General features: G+C 34.0%; 1 protein-coding gene across 5 annotated transcripts in view; it reads left to right on the top strand.

The window, feature by feature from the left end:
* UBR1 (ubiquitin protein ligase E3 component n-recognin 1) overlaps positions 1 to 13,462 on the top strand; it is a 73,146-nt gene that overhangs the window by 34,973 nt on the left and 24,711 nt on the right. For all 5 annotated transcript variants that reach the window (XM_027706947.1, XM_027706936.1, XM_027706940.1 and 2 more), the window contains exons 12-26: positions 345 to 502; positions 1,115 to 1,214; positions 1,517 to 1,645; positions 1,863 to 2,043; positions 2,930 to 2,991; positions 3,209 to 3,319; positions 4,220 to 4,285; positions 4,482 to 4,583; positions 5,181 to 5,244; positions 5,644 to 5,768; positions 6,960 to 7,012; positions 8,049 to 8,151; positions 8,707 to 8,755; positions 10,814 to 10,968; positions 11,918 to 12,017. In XM_027706947.1, the coding sequence (XP_027562748.1) occupies positions 345 to 502; positions 1,115 to 1,214; positions 1,517 to 1,645; positions 1,863 to 2,043; positions 2,930 to 2,991; positions 3,209 to 3,319; positions 4,220 to 4,285; positions 4,482 to 4,583; positions 5,181 to 5,244; positions 5,644 to 5,768; positions 6,960 to 7,012; positions 8,049 to 8,151; positions 8,707 to 8,755; positions 10,814 to 10,968; positions 11,918 to 12,017 (1,558 nt within the window). The remainder of the gene's footprint in view (positions 1 to 344; positions 503 to 1,114; positions 1,215 to 1,516; positions 1,646 to 1,862; positions 2,044 to 2,929; positions 2,992 to 3,208; positions 3,320 to 4,219; positions 4,286 to 4,481; positions 4,584 to 5,180; positions 5,245 to 5,643; positions 5,769 to 6,959; positions 7,013 to 8,048; positions 8,152 to 8,706; positions 8,756 to 10,813; positions 10,969 to 11,917; positions 12,018 to 13,462) is intronic.

Here is a 13,462-nt window from a genome sequence, read left to right as displayed (position 1 = left end):
GAAATATGTTAAATCCTCTGTGTATGTGGAAATATACCTGTAGGTTTTAAAGGTTATGTGTTTCTTGCCTGAAATACTAATGTAAAAGTTCTTTCCTTCATGATCTTTCAAGAAAAAAAATAACATATCCATTATATATAGTTGCTGTCAGAGTTGAACAAACATACGAAGTTGATAGCAGCTATGTTCCTACATAATAAATACTGAGGTTTTTTTATCTTGGACTCTTAGCAAATGCTTAAAATAATTTCTAATCAGAAAGACTGAATTCAAAGGAAAAAGTATTTTGCCAATTCTCCTCAACAAAACAGTAGGAAGAAAAAATTTTCGTTTTCTTCTTGCAGGCCCGACATCTTATTGAAGAGCAAAATGTAATCACCACCATTACAGAGACACTCCTAGAAGTGCTTCCAGAGTACCTAGACAAAAATGACAAGTTCAACTTCCAAGGCTACAGTCAGGACAAACTGAATCGGGTATATGCAGTAATATATGACCTCAGGTAGGTGTAAAGCTGAGAAGCTAAAGCAATTCTAAGAAAATTGGTAGGAGGACGAGGTGTTTCAATTCAGAAACTGATGATGAAACTGCTTTAAAACCAAACCCAAAACCAAATCCCTCAAAAACACACGTGAAATTTTAATGAGTTTTTTTTCAGTGAAAACTTAAAATAACAAAGTTTTATTCTATAAAGACAATTTTTTGATTTTCACTGGTACAATTATATATAACACATTAATAAATAAAATATATCGAAGTATGGGAAATTTGGCTCCTATTCACTGTCATTCTGAGAAAGCTGTATAATCCTTATTTCCATAGGATTTTCTACTCATATAGGTACCAAATTAGTCTAATAAATTGAGTAATGTAAAAGCAAGCCACCCCAAATACCTTGGAATTTAAAAAATCTGTTAATTTCAAATTATGGAGTCACACCAAACTACTAGCAACTCTAGTATTTGATGAAGGTTTTCTGGGTAGTTTGAGGTGGGGAGGGTGATGTAAATGTGACAATGAGGTTGATTGTATTAAACCAAAAAACCACTTGAAATATAAGCATACGCAGAAGAGAAGTCTGGGCAAAGGATGATAATGTTTTCTTTGGGGACAGGTATGTCTTAGTCAGCAAGCCTACATTATGGACAGACCGCCTGAGGGAGCGTTTTTTGGAAGGATTTGTTTCTTTCCTAAGGATTCTAACTTGCATGCAGGTACAATGCATTTAAATAATTTCTTTCTAATATTCTATTATAGAGGTATTACAGCTCTTCTGTTTGTTCCTCTTTTTGTCCATAAGAATATTGTGGATATAAACATGCAATTATGGTGGCAAATTCTTCAGTCCCTGTCTTCTGTGGGTGAAAAAGTCATGTTTACTTTACAGAAATAGTACCAGTTTTAGCTACATGTATCCAAACAACCTGGATTTTACCATTTGCTTGTGGGATTTTGTGTTGTTTTAGGCCTGTGATCACTGATTTAGCTTGAGTATTTTGTGAAATCTCCATTTCAGGGAATGGAAGAGATAAAAAGACAGATTGGTCAGCACATTGAGGTGGACCCTGACTGGGAAGCAGCTATTGCTATACAGATGCAGCTCAAGAACATTCTTTTGATGTTCCAGGAGTGGTGTGCCTGTGATGTAAGTATATCAGTGTCCTGGGATTCTTGCAAGCGTGCCTTCTGTGAATATTCCTCAGGGCTTTTTAAATAGCAGCTTTTTTAAAAAACTCACTATTGTTCAACATAATTTCAACAAAAAAATGACTCTGAGAGAATTAATCTACGTTGTGACAAAGAGAGAAGGGATGGACTGCATGATTTTGAAATATAACGTATGTATTTACTTTAAATTCTAGGAAGAGCTGTTGCTCAGGGCCTACAGAGAATGCCATAAAGCTGTGATGAGGTGCAGCACAAATGGTCGCTCTCGGGAAAAGACAGTGTTTCACTTATGTGGCCATACCCTGGAGAGCAGACCTTACAGAGTGTCTGCAGATCCTGTCAGCATACATTTGCCACTGTCTAGGACTCTTGCTGGTAGGTGGTGTATTTTGATTGCTGTTTAAATTGTGTTTATCATCCATCTGTATTTCTTTACTCCAAAAGGCATTTGGATTCAGTGTTTCACAGATAAGTTGCTCTCTGACTTTCTGACATTCTTGTGATAAGGCAAATGTGTTCTCCATGTGTCCCACTATGGGAAAGTTTTTCTCAAAAAAACATTTGCTGTGGAGGCCAGAAGATTTTTTTTTAAACAGGAGAGAGAGAAAGAAGACAAGAAGGAAAATGTTCCATTTTTAATGAGATCATCAGTTTTCTCTGGACTATTTGAATTTATGTGGTTCTGTTTCTATTTCTACTTGCTTTGTCTAAATGAATGTTCATTATTACTGTATCTCAAATTTATTTTCCAGCCATGTATATCTTAGGACTGTTAAAATGCTCCTCCTAAAAGACATATGTTTGCACCATGACAGGACAGATTTCCAGTCAGAATACAAAGGACCACAGCAGTGGGTGATCACCGCTTTCTGTAGAAAACAAATGAAATCATATGCTATTAAGCTGTAGATTCTCTATCACATCATTTGATATCAAGATACCATCTGTTAAGCCTTGTAGACTTGAAATTCATTCACTACTGACATGTGATTTAAATGTGAAATAAAAATTTTGCTAATACTATTTAGCACCTCAGTTTAAATGGTGTTAATTAATTCACTTAATGAGTAGACTGGTGAGAACTGTTGTGATAATGTAGATCTTCTATCTTAAAAAAAGAAGTAAACTGTGAAGTCTAAATAAACTGACGTTTTTCTGTAATTCTCTGAGATGTAGATTATTTAGCTAACTTTTAGAAAGAGTTGGAGGAGAACCTTCACTGATTTTATTTTCTAATTTTTCTTCCTGTTGATTTTTGTAGGTCTTCATGTGCGATTAAGCAAGACAGGAACCATCTCAAGATTGCACGAGTTTGTTTCTCCTGTAAGATTTCCCCCCCCCCCAGATGCTTCTTGTGATTTATGCTCTGGGAAGAAAAGGCTTAAAATTATGTCCTGTAACCTTTATGGCTCACACACAAGTTATTTTGCAGCTGTCAATATGTCTTTGTTCACTAGAACTTACCCTTCTGAAATAATGAACAGACTTACTGTTAGTTGATTTTTTTCTTTTTTCTATTTTTTTTGTTTTTAAATTCCAGGAAGAATTTCAAGTGGAGCTGCTAGTAGAATATCCTTTGCGATGTCTTGTCTTGGTGGCTCAGGTTGCTGCAGAGATGTGGAGAAGGAATGGACTCTCTCTGATAAGCCAGGTACTCCCTTACCATTTTCAGTGGCAAGTTGGTCCTAAGGTGTATGCAAGGGTTTCTCAGTCATGCTCCCAAGGGTGGTTTCATCCAGTGCATAGAGGGGTCACAGGGGTCACTCCTACACTAAATAGAAAGGTTTCTAGGTGGGAATTTAGATTACTTGGTTTTATTTCCAGCTTCAGTAATGGCTTGTCTCCTTGCACCCTGCCTTAGATAAGTATTTTCATCTCTGTTATGAGTGTTTCTTACTCTTTGAAACAGTAGTGATGTGACCGGTGTCTACTTGTAAGCTACTTTCAGATCTCATAATCACTGCATAAGTATTGTTAGTACTGTTGTTAGAAGTTTCTCTTGGTGTATGGAAATTACTACATGCAAAAGTTAAACTATTTCAGTATCATAGTTTTGAGAGCCATATAGGACAAACATTTTTTAATACTTGGGACTTTTATTGCAAAACTAAATGTAGAAGGAAGAGTCTAGCCTTGCATTTACCTGCTTTGGCTTGACTTTGGTTTTTTTTTTTTGTTCCTTTGATGGCAGAAATTCTCTGCTGATTTTGCACAGGACCCTTTGGTGAAATCAAAGTAAATATTGGTAGCACCCTGTAGAATTGTCTTTCTGAGAACTGGGGGAGAAGGAGGATCTTTCTTCTTTAATCAGTAGCAGCCTTTAGAATTATGTTCTCTTGGAATGGGGTATGAAGTATGGCATAGACTTTCTCTGCATAGGTGAAAAAACATTTAGCACTTCCGTCAAAGTACACATTTATTTTGAAAGAAATATGGACTTTCCTTTTCTCAGTAATGATGTGGTACAGTTTAAAAAAGCCTCAGAGATTAACTGGTGCATATTTGATAGTGCGTTACTTTATATCTCAAATTTTGTTTTCCTGTTTCTCAGGTATTCTATTATCAAGATGTTAAATGCAGAGAAGAGATGTATGATAAAGACATCATCATGCTCCAGGTATAATGTTTTGAATCAATGCCTTCTTGTCTTATAAAACTTTATTGGAATTTAAGAAAAATGTAATTTTTAAAATTTATATTAATTAAATTTGTAAGATTTTAAATTTTTTGTCTTGGTGAAAGGCAATTTTTTTTTAATGACTGAATAACTGTAATAGTAACTGATGTTCTTATTAGTTTGGTTTTTTTGATAGATAGGTGCATCTCTTATGGATCCAAACCAGTTCCTCCTGTTGATGCTGCAGAGATACGAGCTTGCTGATGCTTTCAAAAAGATCAAACCCACCAAAGATCAGGTAAGTAGCAAGTTTTCCTGATGGGTAGTTTGTCAGCTTTGAGTATACAAAACATTAATAATAAAAACTAGCTACTGTTGATAACTCCATTTTATGACCACACTAGAACTCAGTAAACACTGGAGCTAGTGGTTAGACAAATGATTTTGTATTTGGAATTTGTAGAGGCTTACTCAAAATTAGCAAACAGATTTTGCTCCCTTTGACCTTTATTTCATAGAGCGTCTACCAAAATCCGTGTAAATAACTTCACTATAAAATTTCCATGTCTTTTAGGCTATGTTACGTGCTTTTATTTTGGCTGGAAGTTTCTTGGGTTGTTAAGCTACTTCTTGAGACTTGAACTTTGGTATAACCCTTCATTTGGGGTACTTTTTTAGCTGTTGTTTCTTTTCCTGCCTGTGAATCTTGCACTTCAGTTGCTGAGTAAAATTTCCTCTACAAGTGCAGACACTTTTTCCGACTTGTTGGAAGTTTCTTCTTACAGTATGGTGCTTCACTGAAATAGTAGATCTGAAGGCTGAGCTCAGTGTCATTTGATGGATTTTCCTGCAGTTTTATGGTTTTCTTTTAAACTGATTTCTCTAACTCTTGTAGGATTTAATCAAACAATATAACATTTTAATAGAAGAGATGCTACAGATTCTCATCTATGTTGTGGGTAAGTTTCAGTTCTCTCGTTGTAGTAATAGATTATTAATTGGACAAAATTGACTTGATGACTTTATTTAACATAGATAATATGGAGAGTATGCTGGAGAGTGCCTATTTTAAATATATGATCCAGTAACACAAATATTTGTCAACTAGAAACAATAGGGGTTGCATAGTGAAAAAGGTTGTTAAATAACATCATAATTGACATTAAAGTAGACTATGAAGAGAAAGTCCATCTTGCCCATTTTGTTAGGAAGCTAGGCTTTTTTACTCTCATACAGTTGAGACAGGTTTCTGACAAATGGAAATGAAACATGCCAGCAATAGCATTATCACTGCAGAAAATTCAGATTTGCTTTATACCTGTTATATTTGCCATTCTCCTTTTGATTCACTCTGACAGGGGAAAGATATGTTCCTGGAATCAGCAATGTGACAAAAGAAGATGTTATAATGAGAGAGATCATCCATCTGTTATGTATTGAACCAATGGCTCACAGTGCAATTACTAAGTCTTTGCCTGAAAATGTGAGTCCTGATTTATTTACTTTTTCCCTTCATTTACTTTTTCTTGGTTTGTCTTTCTTCTTTAGCTTTCTTATCTTAATATGGAGGCATTTTATTTCTGATTAAAAGCTAAAATGTTGGTTTCAGAATTACAAAATAACATGACCAAGTGGCTTACACACGTTACTGATGGAAAGGTAAATGTCATAGTTTCAAGTATGGATGGATCTGGAAAGGCTTATATGGGACTTATGGTTTTTGATTAAGAGGTGGAATTTTTTAGAATATTCAGATGTAGTTCATAGAATCGTAGAATAAACCGGGTTGGAAAAGACCTCTGAGATCATCAAGTCCAACCCTTGATCCAACACCACTGTGGTTACTAGACCATGGCACTAAGTGCCACATCCGGTCTCATCTTAAAAACCTCCAGGGATGGTGAATCCACCACCTCCCTGGGTAGCCCATTCCAGTGTCTGATTACTCTCTGTAAAAATTTTTTCCTAATAGTCAACCTAAATCTCCCCTGGCACAGCTTAAGACCGTGCCCTCTTGTCCTACTAGTTCTCCTAAATTCAAAAAGAAAAGTTTTAAAACTTTCTGTGTTGGCCCTATAGGACCATGGGGCTGAGTTCCATTCGGCCCTGTGTGCCATCAGTAAATTTGATCCTATAATTTTGATCATTTAAACCTGTGCAGATCAATTCAAAGTCAGGTGTCGTACAGATCTATTTGAAAACACAGATTTCCCGGTCTTTCTATTCCAATTGTTGAAAATTCAAGCAAAGCAGAGAGATGTAGATTAGATTTTATAGTCCGTGCAAGTTTTCAGGGCTGGCAGTTAATGCAAAAAAGCTACAGTTTTATTGTAAATTAAATACCCTGGAATATTATCGTAATATCCACATTCACGGTTTTAAAATAACTGAACCTCCATTTTTCCTTCCATTGAGTTTGGGTAAGCACTGCCCTGTTTCTAGAGATCAGCTCAATTATTAATAAAAGTTTTACGTGATTCACTGAAAATATTATCCGGTTTTGATACTTCCTTGGAACTTGTCAATTATGAATTTCTGCTTTCTGATTAACAGCGGGCAAAATATATTAATTCATGAATTAGGGAATTATCTAAATCTGTTTGCCTATTTTTATTACACATAGCGTAATACTGAAGATATTTATATATTTATTCCAAACTAAATTTTTTACCAGGAGAACAATGAAACTGGCTTGGAGAATGTCATTGATAAAGTGGCTACATTTAAGTAAGTTCTTAATGTTGTTTCATAAGTAGCTTGTATGTGAAGTAAGATCTCTTAGATTATGTGGGTTAAACAAGCTGAACTGTACAGTCTTTGTTCAGCTAATATTTTGCTGTCTTGAAGTATATGTTTGGAAGTATGCATAGGAAAGAAAAGTGTATAGATTATCCTAAGCTACTGCTGCTTCTCTCCTTTTGCCACCCTTTTTCCTCAAATTCAGTTTGAGGAGTCTCAGGAGTTTAGTAATCTCATGTCCTATAATGTTCAAAAGGGTTTTGGTTTGTTGTTGTTGTTGTTGTTGTTGTTGTTTTTTCCAAAGATGGCTACGAACATTAACAACTCTCATTGTACCCTTGACAATTGCCATCTAATAACTGGTTTAAATGTTACTTAGTTGCTAACTTTCCATTATTTTCAGATGGGAGTTAATTTTATATACATGTGCATATATATGTGCATGTAAATATAGAACAATCAATTGTAGTAGTTGAGAAAAACTAGTTCAAGTGTCTGCTATTTTTGTAAGAAAATTATCTTGTTTTAATTATTTTAGTATACTTTATTTTAAATTTCATATGACTTGCTTTTTTATGTTTAATTAAGAACAGCTATAGATTTACCTAGGCATTTTACTTTGAGAATTATATGGATGGTTTAAAAAAATCTCACTGGAAAGTAGCTGTTTGTATTACTTGTTTTGTAGTTTGGTTAAAGAAAGGAATGAATTTTATACAATAACATCCAGTGTCTGAAATTCTAAGCCATAAAGTTTAAAAGAATTTTCAGAGGCTATATCATGTACATTAGATGATGTATAGACTAGAAATGGTTTGCTGCTCCAGAGAATTAACAGTAGTAAACAGTCTTGAAAATTAAGGACTAATAAATGTACTCACTCCCCGCTTTTTGTAAGTTAATGAAGTAACCATCACTATTCCACTTGCATTAGAAAATAAATTGTGTTACTGGTTTGTTTACATTTAAAGATGTGCTGAACATACATTACTGATTTGTATGTCATGAAATATTTCTCTGTAAGGAAACCAGGTGTCTCTGGCCATGGAGTTTACGAACTAAAAGATGAGTGCTTGAAGGAATTCAATATGTTCTTTTATCACTATACTAAGACCCAGCACAGCAAGGTAAGCAGTGTAAGATTCACTCTCAAAGGTTAAAAAATAGCATACACTTATCAATGTCTTAAAGAATTTTATCATATCAAAGGAAGTGATGGAATATAAAGGAACTGATTCAGTAAAGAGTATATGCTGCGAATTTTAAAACTAAATGTTTAATGGAGTTAAGATTGTCAATACAAATTGACAATGGTTTGCATTAGTATTTTGTTTGCAATTGGTATTTGGTTTGCATTAGTGTTTCCCCTATGGTGACTCCTTTATTAACTCTGTTAACTCTTAAAGCTAAGAACAAAATATGATAAGAATTATCTTTGTACTAGGAACCCCCAAACTTTGCTTTTGTAACTGTTATTGAGGAAGCAAATATGTCCAATTATTTATCTCTACTACAAATTTAAATGCAAAATGCGATGTTGTTAAACAGATTTCTGACAAAATTCTAGTTAGACAACCAGGTATTCACTATATATCTTGCCAGATTTCTAGTGTAGGATTTCTCATTGTTTCATTGGGTACTCCTGTAGAGGTGCTGATACAACGACACTGCTTTTTCTGTAGGCTGAGCATACGCAAAAGAAAAGAAGAAAACAAGAAAACAAGGATGAAGGTAAAAATTTGAAACTCATGACTCAAAAAATGTGATAATTTGGTAGTGTATGTACTTGTATGTGTATAATGAGCTTTGGGAGTTGTCTTGTGACTTAATTGTGGATAGTTGAGTTCATATTAAATTTGTTGTTATTTGTAGTAATTGTAATTAACTAGCACCTGACATTTCTTTTATCATTTTTACTTATCTAAGACAAAAATAGGAGTTTAGAAATTTTTGGTTTAATTTCCATGTAGACAAACAAACAAGCTGTAGTACCCACTGACAAACTCGTGCACAGCTCAGAGTTTTTATGGTGAAGTAACAAAGAGGCAAAAATTCTAGATTTTTTTTTTTGGTGAGTATTTTCTTTAGCCCAATGTTGAGAAATAATAATGCCACGTAGATTAGGTTGTTGCAGGAACTGGTGCTCATATCCATTCTGTAATACAAGAATGAGACTTTAAAGTTTAATAAATAAATTTTCTTTATAAACTATGAATACATAAAACAATAAACCCCCGTGTTTCTATTGTAACACAAATATTATTTCCCTTTCGAGTCTACTTTTACCCATTCAAGTCACAAGCATTAATTGAGTTGTTTTGAGGAAGACTTGGTAAGCTGAACAAATAAGTACAACGAACAATTCAATAAAATCAGCTATCACCTGCTTTTGTGAGTTACAACAGATGTAACTATTTTTTCTTCCTAGATTGACCTTTCAGTTGAATACCTTAATCTTTACTTCCTGCTCTAAAGTGTATTTTGATTTTTGTGTACCATCACAGGCACTATAGCATTTCATACTTAAGATGATTAAAATTAATTCTTATGAATTTTATTTGCTTGAGGTTCCTTTCAGTTGAAAAACTGTGGAACTGAAAAAGAATACATTGGCATTGTCATTTAGGAGGGACACAGTTGAATTGGAAATCACATTCTTTTAAAAAAAAACTTATTTCTTTCAGTTTTAAGTAACTCAGAAGATTATTACAGCTGAAAACTAATGAGAGGGGAAAAAGGGGTTTGAATGACTTTTGGTTTCTTCCTCCGGTGTTCATTTATACAGTTGACGCATTTTCAGCAGCACCTTCAGAATTTCTGCCTTCCCCTTTCACTGTGGCAACTCTAAGACATTATCAGGGGTATTGGTTTTGTAGAACTTTAAAAAAATGCAATTATTTAGATGTAATTGTCAGAAACTCACATTCATATAATTGGTAGTGCAGTTACAAAATAAAAGGATAACTGTTTACATTTGATGTGTGTTCCCCTGAGGCTACATGTTCTGTTGCAAGCACTTCCTACATATTCTCTTATGTGACTGCATTGTCTTTGTCAGTAACTTGTTATAATTCATTCAGTCTGAATTGTCAAAAGATTGATAGTTAGAGACACTGCATTCACAGAGGTTTTCTGAAAATAGGCATCCGGGTGCCAAAAGAAGACTTAAGTCAGTGCTTCCAGGTTGGAAAAGACTGTGGCATTAAATAAGCTGCTGTTAGTAAATGCTAAGATTCCAGGTAGCTTCTAGGAGAAGCTACCACATCACACAGTTTCAGTATTAGCTCAGAAAATGTACATAGCTGGAAATGATCAGAATTCCTCTGTAGAAGAAAGAATTTAGAGCTCCATACATGTGACACTGTAGTATGAGACTTTGGAAGCTCCACTGCTCACTTTTGTTTAATGACTTGAAGACTTTATATCTGATGCAAAACACAAACTATATGTTTAATAGTGATACATAACTCATAAGACACTGCAAAGTATTAAAGATTTGTGTTTACAGATACAACTAAGTACTTGCGATCGATGGTTTAGCTTGCCTGTGGTTTATATAAGAACTTAATTTTGGTTTATGTAAGTGCTTAGCTGTGGTTTATATAAATACTTAGCTTTGGTAAAGATGACAGCTGTCTTAGGTGAACAATTGTGTTTGTCATCGTTTTATTAATTCAAAAGTCCAGTTTTTCTTCACTGAAAGTAGTATTTTTGTGCTCTCTATTTTTTGCCTGCAGTCTTGGGTGGAATGCCAGCTCAGTAATATATTTGCTTATCTCCGTTTTCTAGCATTGCCACCACCTCCTCCTCCAGACTTCAGTCCTGCCTTCAGCAACGTGGTGAGGATTCTGAACTGTGATGTTATGATGCACATCCTGCGGACCCTTCTTCAGAGAGCAGTGGAACTGGAAACCCATTTTTGGACTGAGGCTATGATTCAAATGGTATGGTCAGCCTTAGTCATCTTCCTATGGCCATTCCTGTACTGACTATGTTAACTGCTTATGATAAGATCGAAATATGTAAAGGTAACTTTGAATGATAAGGATTTAGTTCTTGTTCCCAAACCTGCTTTTATAAATCTTACTGATGAAGAAAATATTTCTAATTATCTATCTCCATTGTAAAATAAAAACACGGTACACAATTATATTAAATAGGAAATATTCTCCAATTTTCTATTTTTTTCCCTACCTTTGTTGCCTGATCACTGAAGCTGTTTCAATACGTAATCCTACTTACCTCATCTTTTTCTTGAAACTTCATGTGCAATTAAGTCACCCTTTGATAATCTTACAGAAATTGGAGTTGCTTCATTTTGTAAGCATATAAATGTCTTTGGGGCCTCAGTCATGGAATAAAGTAATTTTTGTATTTCATTTTACCACAGTGACTTTATGCTTTAAAAAAAAAGGAATTACTGACACTGTTGAAAGGGGTTTTTTTGCGTGGTTGGTTCGTTTGTTTGTTTTTGGAAGTTGTTTTTTTAATATTTATAGAATTACATATAGACCTGAATTTACAGATTACATGAAATAATCAGTTTTGTTCATTAGAGTGCATGGATTGTTTAATTGCTTTGCATTACCTGGTAATTTTTGGATTATGGAATTAACCAAATATAGATTTATATCAGCAAAAAGACAAGCTTCACATTTTACTAATGTGAAGAGTGTACAAGTTTATTAATTGTAGTGCAACTAACACGCAGTAAATTTATATTGTGCATTTTTATTTCACTTACCATGTATGATCTCTGCACTTTTTCAGGTGTTTCATCATGGATATAATCAGTATATAGTACAGAACCATATTAAACACTCTTATTATATATGCCAGTTTTCCTTATCTCTAACATTGGATGACACCTGGTATTTTTCTCTTTTTTTTCAGGTGCTCCATCTCCTTTCTTTAGGGTTACTAGAGGAGAAGCAGCAGTTACACAAGTCTCCAGAGGAAGAAGTATCCTTTGATTTTTATCACAAAGCAACACGTATGTTTTATTTTCTAAAATAAATAAACTAGAAGAAATTAATCAGTGATTTGAGTCAGAAAGATTTTACTTTTTGCTTTATATTAAAACCTGATAAAATATTTTTTTTTTAATAATCAAGTAACCAGGTTTGGACTAGCTTCCTTTGCTCCCATTGCCAGGTATATTGAAGAGGATATGTGTTTCTCTTTGTGGGAAAGAAATTGAAAGTAATATTAGTGTTACATAACTGAAAATGGTTTTTTCCTTCACAAGAACACTGTTGAAATGGAAACTAAGAAATCCTTGAAAAATGGCAGTGGATTTAAGTAAACTGTCTCCACCTTTTGTACTCCTGAGCTGTACAAGTATTGAACTACCTGCAAGTTACTCATTTACTATCGTAGTGATAATAGAAACAGCAACTTAGTGGCTGTGGACTGTACTTTTTTCTTTTTCAAATCTCTACTAAGCACTTCCTAATCTTACATTCAAGACTAGTGAGTGGGCATTGGAATCTGCATTTTCTAAATAATCTCTCATCTTATTTAGAGTTTCTGCTTCACTGTGTAAGAACAAATAAAAAAAATCCATTATCAAACTAAACATAATTGTCACTTGTAAGATGCAAGAGAGATAAGAATTGTTTAGATTGGAAAAGACCTTTAAGATGATCAAGTCCAACTGTTAACCCACCACTGCCAAATGCATCACTAAACCATGTTCCTAAACATCACATCCGTGTGTGTTTTAAGTACCTCCTATGTGAATAAATACATAAAACTACTGAAGTGTCTTTATTTAGTTTTTAAAAAATGTTGTTTGAAATGTGAGTTTGAAAAATACTCTTATTTCACTTTATTTTTTAATTTTTTCTTATTGTTGAGCAAAGAGAAGTGTCATCTTAAGTCCATCTTAAATGGAACGTATTTCCATTTAAGAAGCTTCATGTCAACTATAGGCATAAATTCAAATTAATTAGATGCTAGAGAATGCTTTGCCACCTTTAGTTTTGCATAACTGGAAAAACCAAAACCCCATTTACACGAAAAGGTTGCAAAAATAATCAGTATTTTTGTAAGAAGGCTCTTACAGAGAAGTGATTTAATAAAAAAAAAAATTTGTTTTATAATGTATTTGTCTCCCTACTAAAAATGTGCAAATTAATTTCTTGTAGAATGTGCTGCAGTAGAAATATTGTTGAAGGGAAAGGTCTCAGTTTTAAAGCATTCTTGTGTTAGAGAAGGGCCTAGAACGCTATGAGCTAGTCACCAAGTTGTAAGGAAGGAAATAATTCCTGTAATAATAAGAGTTTGTGGGATGGAAATAAACTTATGCAAGCTAAGCTGTTAGCAAACTTAGATAAGCTACAAGAGCTTTACTGCTTCCCTTGGAAGTGAAAAGGCATTCTTTTTTAAGCAGAAATTAGTAAGCAAAGATTTTCTAAAGCAGAAAGTACTGATCTA

Source organism: Neopelma chrysocephalum, unplaced genomic scaffold (assembly GCF_003984885.1).
Source record: "Neopelma chrysocephalum unplaced genomic scaffold, ASM398488v2 Primary Assembly neopelma1_24, whole genome shotgun sequence".
Taxonomy (NCBI): Eukaryota; Metazoa; Chordata; class Aves; order Passeriformes; family Pipridae; genus Neopelma; species Neopelma chrysocephalum.
The sequence above is the reverse complement of the archived record's forward strand: the minus strand, read 5'-3'. Positions and strand labels throughout refer to the sequence as shown.